Here is a 9,416-nt window from a genome sequence, read left to right as displayed (position 1 = left end):
TGATGCACCTATGACATTACCAAAGAGGCAAGCAAAGAACAATAACAATAACTCAGTGAAAACAATATGTTTTGACATAGATGAATGTTAGTTTGTTGTCTACATACAGAAATTACTGGAGGACAATTTCATTGCCTTGGAGTTCCTCAAACATCTTGTATTTGTGGCTAAAATTAGAATCCAAGAATCTTTGCATGTGAAGTTCAAGCAAATCGCCAAAGGTCAAGAGGTAAGATCACAAGATAGCATGGATTTGTTAAAGATCATCAAGCAACTTGTATGCAGCAGTGACAACCTGAAGAGAACACCATTGCAAATCATTTTAGCGAGCACGACAACCCTATCCATGGCACATTAAGGCTCTGCCCAGCCAGGCTCAAATCAAGCAAAGCTCTCATTTCAGCAGACCCCATAATCATCCATGAAGCAATTACCTACTAAAAGCTCTTTGCTTCTGCCAATTCATACAAAGCTTTCATTTCAGAAGCAACAGCAGATAGGGCTTGCCTAATTATCAGCAATAGACCTTACGAGAAACGTTGTCCCGGAGGAATCCTTATGTGAAATTAAAGAATGTGGGGACACCATGGGTCATTCCATGAATAAAAATTGGTCAGCATTTGTTCCTTACACATTGTCATTAAACATTTTTGCCCGCCATGCGAGCATCGAGGCTTTGAAAAAGACGAGGATATTGAATCCAACCGATTCGTTTTCAAACTAGCCAGACCTGCTGCATTTCATCATTGATGAGCATTGATAGCAGGTGTAGCATGGACCACCTGATGTTAGATGGGCTCACAATAACTGCCAGTGTGAATAAGCACAACAGCAATTTAAGAGCAGCCAGCTCATCAATGTCAAGGGGGCGCTGATGGTTAAGGCTCACTCTCGAAAGAATCCCACCTGATGTAGTAGCTGGGAATGAGTTCAAAAACATCTGGTACAGCGCATCTTACAGCCCTCCACACCATTTTGCGACACAAATACAACATAGTCCCGTGCTCAAACCCTCACTAGACGCATCATTCTCTCTCTGGCACCCCAAATTTCTGCCTCTTGGCAGCTTGAAACTGAAAAAAATCTGTCCTTGGCTGTTCATTATACGGCTGCTCAGAAGCCGAATTATGCAGATAAAAGCAACTCGTTCCTCGACGGCAGCCTTTAGGTGTGTTGAAATAGATGCATGGTTTCTGGAACCTTGACTGTGATTGCTCCCCCCCATATCTAGCACTTGGAAATCCATCACCCCTCCCATGTACCGATACACCACCGTGTTGGCTCCCAGGTCCCACCTGTGAGAATGGCCCAATAACAGGTCGATGCCTTTCACCTGCAGATAATGGCTTCATACTACCCATGAAATCCATTTCTGTCAGTCCTCTTGATAGACCTTCAATCCTGCTTCTCTCCAATCCATGTTGGTGCATTAGATCCTTAAATGCATCTTGTCGATTGGGTAACATTTGACTTGGGGGGAAGCCCATCCCTTGCATCTCTGTCCGGGCAAAAAAATTGTCGTCAGCTCTAGAGGCCAAGAAAGGTCTTGAGCTCCCAATATGACTGGATGCATTCCAAGCATGAAAGTTCGTAGATTCGGGCATGCTTTCACTAGCCGAAATAACTGTCTTGCTTCCTAATGAGACAGGCAAGCCAAACAGATTTGATCCCAAAGAAGTGTTGCCTACACTCCTTCCAAGGTCAATATCTTTGTCCACTCCTTCACTAGCTGCCCTTGGAAGGTCTCTAAGCTGGAGGCCTACGCTTTGCTTGGATGCCAGAAGAGTCTTTATAAGAATAGGGTTGGTCAGAATTTTTATAAGTAGATCATGATCAACCAATGTACCCCTTTCTTTTGCTTTCAACACCGCATATGCTGCGGCAGCTGCAGCCGCGACATTTGGATCCGCATTGCTCATGCAAATGCTATTTGCTCCTTGGTCGACCTGGCCAGCTGACCATGATAACGAAGAAGTTGAAGGGCCACTAGATACACTGCCTGGCCTCTCCGTCTTCACGGCACCTTTCCTCAGGTTCTGAGCTACATCTCCGCCTATTCCAACAGAACCATCACAAAACACATGAAGCGCATCCAATGCAGTAGATGCAAACTTCGACAATAAAGATGCGGTAACCAGAAAAAGGCCCCTTCAATACAATAAAGTCTACCTGGATTAAAACCTTCTTCAAGCTCATCTTCATCATCCACAGAAAATACTGGTATCTCAGGAACATCAGTGACTTTAGCCTCTGCAGCTGTTTCTGGAGGCTCCCCAGGACTATTAAATCAACAAAAAGTGAAACTGTGTTTATTGAAGCAGATGCTGAGCAGGGTTTAACATTGCAACATTCTGGCAAGAGTTAACACCCATTTCACCTGGCAGGTATCAAATTAAGATGTGGGTAAGTGGCTTCAGGTACCCCAAGCTGTCGACTCTGTTCTGCAAACACCTCCATGCTTTGACTACCCGTCGCAACTTGCCATGCTAACCTTAAGAGAAACTGAGCATGAAACAAGAAAGAATCAAAATGGGGCTCAAGGAAAAACTACACCTTGAGCACTTAGATTTGAGTTCACTTATGCAAAGGCATGTGGTGCCATTGATAAAACTCGCCTTTTCAGGACAGCACCATTGTACTTGTGAATCCATTCCTAGACTAAGGTCCGCACCACTTCCAGTCTGTCTAGCTGCAAAGTTCACAAATCCTGGCGGCAAATCACTTTCAGAGACGGGTTTTGCAGCATGCAGAAACTTTGTCTCTTTTGCTTGGTAAAGCTCTTGAACACTCGTCCCCAATAAGGATGGAGCATCTTCTGCTGCAAACAAGCGCACCTGCTCCAAAAGAACAAATCATATCAGAAGGATTCAGCCCTAGTGCAACTGACTAGTATGTGTGTGCAAGCTCTAACACTTTTGATTCTTGTTCACTGGTTGAAACAGTGGTAGAGTTTATTCCTGAGAAACAGCTAGCTAAAAAGTTGTACTTAAAAACCAGAACCTTCTAGCTGCTGAAGACCATGTAAAAGATTCCACTGCCCACAGCCTCCGCCCCACCTCCCAAGCTCCATCCCATCACAGCTCTCTCCAATCCCTCAGCTCCCCAGCCTTTCAGCTCACTCCTCGCTCCAAGCTTCTTCCCAAAACATCCATTGGCTCTCCCTCAATCCTGTCTTAAGCTCACCCTGATCCCTTCTTCTCCAACCTTGAACCATCATCCTTGCAGTCCATACCTCTGCAGTCCCCCCCCCCCCCCCCCACCCCTAAGAACTTTTTCAAGCCTCCTCTCAAACTGTTCCAGTTCATCCTAGTTATGCATGATTCTTGAGGAGTGCTCTCCAGTACAGCACCCTTTTGTTACAAACACTTCAGCCCATTAATTTCATCCATCCTGTTGGCCAATCACCTTCACAGCCTACAGGTAGAGAAACATCTTGCTCTACAGCTCACTTAGCATCACACTGGACAATTGCAGGGTTTGGTGGGGGAAATATCACCTTTCAAGAATATACCGCCAGATAGGACAGTAACTTCACTCCCCTCACTAGCAGAAGCATCCTGATGAGTCTTGACTTGCATTACAAAGATGACAGAGCTTGGAATTCCATAGCTTGGTCGGGGTTAAATCCCCTTGAGACAATGTCCACACTGACCACCAGACTGGACAGCAAGACTTCACTCCCATCAAAAGTAGCCCCGTCATGCATCCACTTCACCACACACTTGAGCAGCACAATTATGAGGAATTCTTTCCAATCATTCCTTCCAACAAGCATGGCATGTTAACAAGGACCTCTGCATTGGCCTTTGTCCTTTTGCAAAGACGAGGGACCAGCCCCTCCAGAGCTTGACACCTTTAAGGTGGGACAATCAAATTGGCCTTTGTCCTTTTGCAAAGACGAGGGACCAGCCCCTCCAGAGATTGAGGTGGGACAATCAATTGAGTAAGTCTTTGAAAGGAGCCTGTACACATGCTGGCTTTAAAGTCTATTGCTAACTAGGTAGCCAACTAGGTAGCCAAATTCATTAGGGACATTAGGGAAGCAGACGTGCATGAGTGGCAGCTTGGCATACACCACTTAACACTGAGCTTGTAACTCTACTAGCCAACCAGCAAAAATAAGCATACTTTTGGTTAACTTCACTACATGATGGCTCATTTCTTATCATATGCAGCATACTCACAATGATACTCATTTGTAGCATTAGTTTGGAAAGCATTTCAATTTTGACTCCAAACCGTTTCAAGAAGGCCTACCCCTTTTCACCCAAGAAAAAAGGAATAAAAAGGAGTGTATTACTGGTAGGTTTATGACCCATTTGCTGCTGACCAATTGCTGTTGTGGGCTAGTTTCAGTTACCCCTTCATTTTTACCTGTTGTTGCAGCCTCTTCACATGCCCCATTCTCTCTATCATCCATTTGGTGCTGATCCGTTGTTGTTGCGGGCTAAGTTTGGCGTTATCCCACCTGTTGTTTAGGCCCCTTCACATGCCCAAATCTCTCATTACCCAATGGAGAAGGGTGTAGAAAAAGTTGAAGAAAATCTGGATCATCTTCCACGCTAGAAAACTGGTCTCCATTATATTTCAATGCAGCAAACAAGCCAGTCAAGGTCCCTACACCATAGTTACAGGGAATGGCCATTTTCAGGTCTCTGTTCCCCGTTCCCATCCCTATGTCCCGCTCCGGATTCCTATTCCGTGTTTCAAACGTGAGTATCCGAAACAGGGAATGGTATTTCATGCATGTTGCCGTTCCCCGTTCCAATTTCCCGTTCCGGGTAACTATGCCTTACATTTCCGACAGTCACGAAAAGAAGGTATGCCACATGGTGTGACACCATGAAAACTTCTTTGAGTCTTATGAGCTTGAAGAATTTGATACAAAGGATGTCACAACAGGAAGGGGCATATCGGTGTGAGCAGTGTGGCTGGGCTACTTCCATAGCCAAGCTCTTTGATGAGCGGCTCCCTTAGCCCTCGTCCGTCAACCCCATAGGCTAGCACCACCCAACCATCCTACATATATGTTCATCCTATATGGCCCCTTACCTGCCAGCTCCCTTGGGATAGAACACTTGCCCTGACATTGCTGGCCCCTCAATGAAGATTTTTGTCCTCAAAAACAAGAGGGAAATATCTCCCCTAGAGAACACTCATGCTTCCACCCTGCTCACTGTAAGTAGTGAAAGGTAGATAGAGATGGCACAAAAAAAACATTGTACAGTACTGGACCTCAAATCTGAACCATAAAATACGTTCAGTTCAGATTTGAGGTCCAGTACTGTACAATAGTACAGAAAGGGGAGGGGAGTACGGGAGAGTGAAGTGCTAGAAAGAGAGAGAGAGAGAGAGAGAGAGAGAGAGAGAGAGATCACAAGTGAAAGGAGAGATAGTAAGTGATTGAAAATGCTAGAGAGAGGAGAGAGAGCAGTAGACCCAAAACGCTGGCTAGATCTGCAAGTGACACAATGAATGAAGTACAAGGGGGTGGGGTTCCTATATAGGGACTCCTAGATTTTTCCTTACTCTCATCCAAACAAAATTACAAATAAACCACTCGGGCGCCCGACAAATATGCCACATGATGTCAGTTGATAATAAACTGGCCCAAGTGACCAAAATTGGTCCCCGATTGAGCATAGAAGGGGAAAATGCAAACAACTTTCAGACTCGAGACCCCCGAAAAACCTAGGAACAAGGATCCATAGCCTATCGGGTGGGCACAACACGTAACTAGTACTGCCAAGAAGGTACGTCTACCTCAGGTATGGCCGGGCACAGCCACAGAAAAGCCCTCACTCCCTAAACCGCTCCTACGAGATAGTGGAGCCACAATCAAATAAAAGATGTAACTCACACCCCCTCTTCGCTCCTAGACAAGGAACCAAGCCAAGGGAGCTGGCATAAAGAGGTTATGTCGCTTGTAGTAGAGGTTTGGTGAAGATATCAACAAGGTTATTTGACATAGGACAATACTCTAGTCGAAGCGAGCCATCCATGGTCTTCTCATGAAAAAAATGGAGCCGTATCTCTATATGCTTAGTCGGGCATGAAAAATTAAGTTCCTCGCAATGGCTATACAACTTTGATTGTCAAAGTAGATCGCGGTTGTTTACTGCGGCAAGCCAACCTTAAACAGTAGCTTTCATAACCACATTGACTCGAATGTAGCACTACAAACAACCGGATACTCGGCCTAGTAAGGCAACTGTGGGTTGCTTCTTACTCCTTTTGAGAATTTCTCTTGATCCAAATGAAAAGGTGTAACTTGTAGTCGACCATCGTCCACCAGGATCACCACCCCAATTTGAATCACTCACTGACACGTGCACATCCAATCCTATGTGCATGTGGACAAGCTGTAACTCCTACTTCTAGGGTTTAGGACAAGCCTAGGGAGTGTTCTGGCACCCTTGTGAGCTTGTACACAGGACATGCATGTCCACGCACTTAAGAGTAGTTGCATACCCTCATTGCACAACCCATTAGCACCTAGCATAAGCAATTAGCACCAAGCATAAGCAATCCACCGCATGTGAACCTCCTCTTAGCCGCATGCGAACCTCGTCTTACCACGTGGGAACCACCTCATATAAGTGCATTTGATTTTAAATGACTTTTGGGCTTCTAATTAATCGTGGGGCTGAATCTGGAACTACTCGACCAAGCTGAAGCGCACCTATTTAGGCAGCCCTACAGGCGCTACTGAAGGGCAGAAGAGGCAGGAGAAGAGACCAAGTACCTGCAACATCAGCATCATCTCCAACCTTTTCTCCAAGCAGTACCATCATTTTTTGCATCAGAAACGTCAGCGTTTTTGGACTCATCCATCAGCGTTTTCAGCCCTAGCCTCGTCGTGAGCACAGTTTGGTAGCAGCACCATCAACATTTTCAGATTTCAGCACATAAGCATCACCAGCGTTTTCAGTTTTCAGCCCATCACCGTCCCTGGTGATAGCAGATCAGCCATAGCCACGTCCCAATCTCAGCTTCCACGCAGCATCCTTAGCGTTTTGCAGTTTCGGCCTTGAGCCTCCCCATAGTTACACGGAACGCGAACATGAGGATCTGGAACGGGATGGGGACAGGGCCAGAACGGTCGACTAAAGTAAGGCTTGAATTACCTCCATTCAACTTAGTCCCAAATCACCTTCCTAAACAACCTCAAACCTGCCCTCAAACTGCCCCAAATATGTCTCCCAAACAGGCCCAAATCTGCCCCCAAATGCCTACTTTTGCACGTTCCGCCTCACGTTCCTGGAACACAGTTCCGGGACATCGTTCCGTTCTCGACTCCGTTTCAGGAACGGGACTCATCCGAAGCGCCGTTTCAGAACGTTTCGGCTGTCTGCTGCCGTTTCCTGTTACATTGAGCCTCGCAATACCAAGCATCCTCTCGAAGCATAGTTAAGCATCTCAGCATCTAGTACCGTTGTACCAGCATTTATGCAATCTAAAGCAAATACCTCTCCAACAATAGAGAGGCGGGCCCCAAAACCCCCATTTGCTCGCTCTCTCTCTCTCTCTCTCTCTCTCTCTCTCTCTCTCTCTCTCTCTCTCTCTCTCTCTCTCTCTCTCTTAGTACTTCACTCACAGTTTCCACTCTTTTGTTTTGGTCTTTGCAGGTATCTTGTGAAGTAAAGGGGGGGCTCTCTTTTTCCTTTGTAAAAGGAACCTTGGGCACGAACTGAGCACTCATCCTGAGTATTCACCATCATTCACTTCCACTGCACATTACATTGGTATCAGAGCTCTTTGGCAATGTTCGATATCATCACTCAAGGAAAGAATCATAAAGAACCACACAAAAAAAATCCCCTTCTTCTGATCGCACATAACCCAAGACCACTTGGGTGTGTCGATCCCTAATCTGTGTTTCTGAAGAGTAGCAGGTAACCCATAAAAGAAGGGCTTGTCCAACCTCCCCTCCTTCCTCTTTTCCACTCATTGAGAACGGACCTTGCACTTAGCGGCACGCCAATCGATGTGAGGTGGGAAAAAGCAACCTTGGTGTGAGCGCAAGGCCGCCAAGAGGTGCTTGCAAGAAGGAGTCGAGCTTGGGTAAGAGAAAAGCCTTCTTAAACGCAAATTGCAAGCAATACCAAGTCCCAAGTACCCAAGTACTAAGTGCATGGTCATCACCAAAAGTGGAATGAATCCTTTATGTGAAGGTGATGAGAGTGGAATTGGAGAAGAAGAAGTCCCTACACCAGGAGGATTGTTTCCAGATCCTCCTCCATCCCCATCTACGCCACGGATTACACCAATGACCAAATGCTATAAAGGCCTTGATGAAGTCCATGATGGAAATGATGCTACAACAAGACACTATGCCGGCCACCATCGAAAGAGAACGGGAATAATGGAGGGTAGCTATGGAGCTTGAGCATGAGCAAGCACGCGAAGCTCAACGCATAGCGACTGAAGAAAAGAGGACAGCTATGAAGTTAGAGCGAGAGGCACACCGGACCAACGCATAAAAGAGCGGGTACTCTCCCCGAAGAGCGAGCCACTCAAGGAGATCGGCGAGTCATCACATAGCACATGTAGAGACGACAACTCCAACGATCCAATCAATGAGAAGTTGACATTCAGTAAGTACAAAGGTAAGATGGATGCTTCTATGAATCATCCTTGGTTGCATCAATTTAATGCTTACTTTGCGACTAACAAGAAAACCAACAACAATAAAGGTTTGATTGTTGCCATGTATCTAGCGGGTGGTGCCATTAATTGGTATCAAGCCTAGCAAGAGGCACAATTGGTTGAGCATCTTGAGCATGCCGCGGCTGGCATGCCCCTCTTTGTTAGTTGGGTCGACTTCCAAGACAAGCTCAAGGCTCATTTTAAGCCACCACAATACCTTGATCAGTTAAAAGAAAATTGGCGAGGCCTCAAGCAAAATGGAACTCCTGTTATGTCTTTTTCTAACCGTATTTTGCGGATTGGCGATCGATTGCATAAGTCGGACAAGCATCGCAAGGAGGCTTTGCTGTTTGGTTTGGACGAGTACATCAAGTACGACGTGAAAGTCTTCCAACCTACCAACTACAATGACGCCGTCCAGATTGCTCTCGAGCAAGAAATGAATCACAACAAAGGTAAGCCGAAGAAGAACAAGTCAAGTACCCCTCAGGACCAACAGAATGGTAAGAACAGCGATAGTTCTTCCTCTTCTCAATCTTCCTCTACACCTAGAGCACGGCACTCTTCACCTCACAGTGATAGTAAAGGAAAGGCTAAAACTCAGGGAACCCCTAAGTTGACACCCATGAAAAATCTGCTCAAGGAATAGTAGGAGGTTAAGTCTTGAAGAACGAACGAGTGTGGCAAGGAAGGAAGATGTTTTCAATATCAGACTCAGGGTCACATGAAACGAGTTTGTCCTAAGAAAGAACCCAAAGCACCCACAA

At 45.9% G+C, this 9,416-nt stretch overlaps 1 protein-coding gene across 2 annotated transcripts in view; it reads right to left on the bottom strand.

Annotated features, from left to right (window-relative positions):
• Positions 1 to 301: 301 nt before the first annotated feature.
• The window catches only part of LOC147430065 (zinc finger CCCH domain-containing protein 6-like), a 61,722-nt gene continuing 52,607 nt past the window's right edge, over positions 302 to 9,416 (bottom strand). For both annotated transcript variants that reach the window (XM_086496248.1, XM_086496249.1), the window contains 4 exons: positions 2,616 to 2,834; positions 2,378 to 2,502; positions 2,170 to 2,279; positions 302 to 2,053 (listed from right to left, as the gene is read on the bottom strand). In XM_086496248.1, coding sequence (XP_086352374.1) covers positions 1,026 to 2,053; positions 2,170 to 2,279; positions 2,378 to 2,502; positions 2,616 to 2,834 — 1,482 coding nt within the window. In that variant the 3' untranslated portion in view covers positions 302 to 1,025. The remainder of the gene's footprint in view (positions 2,054 to 2,169; positions 2,280 to 2,377; positions 2,503 to 2,615; positions 2,835 to 9,416) is intronic.

This window comes from Adiantum capillus-veneris, chromosome 22 (assembly GCF_014529385.1).
Source record: "Adiantum capillus-veneris isolate H3 chromosome 22, ASM1452938v2, whole genome shotgun sequence".
NCBI lineage: Eukaryota > Viridiplantae > Streptophyta > Polypodiopsida > Polypodiales > Pteridaceae > Adiantum > Adiantum capillus-veneris.
This window is presented reverse-complemented; position numbering and strand designations above follow the sequence as displayed.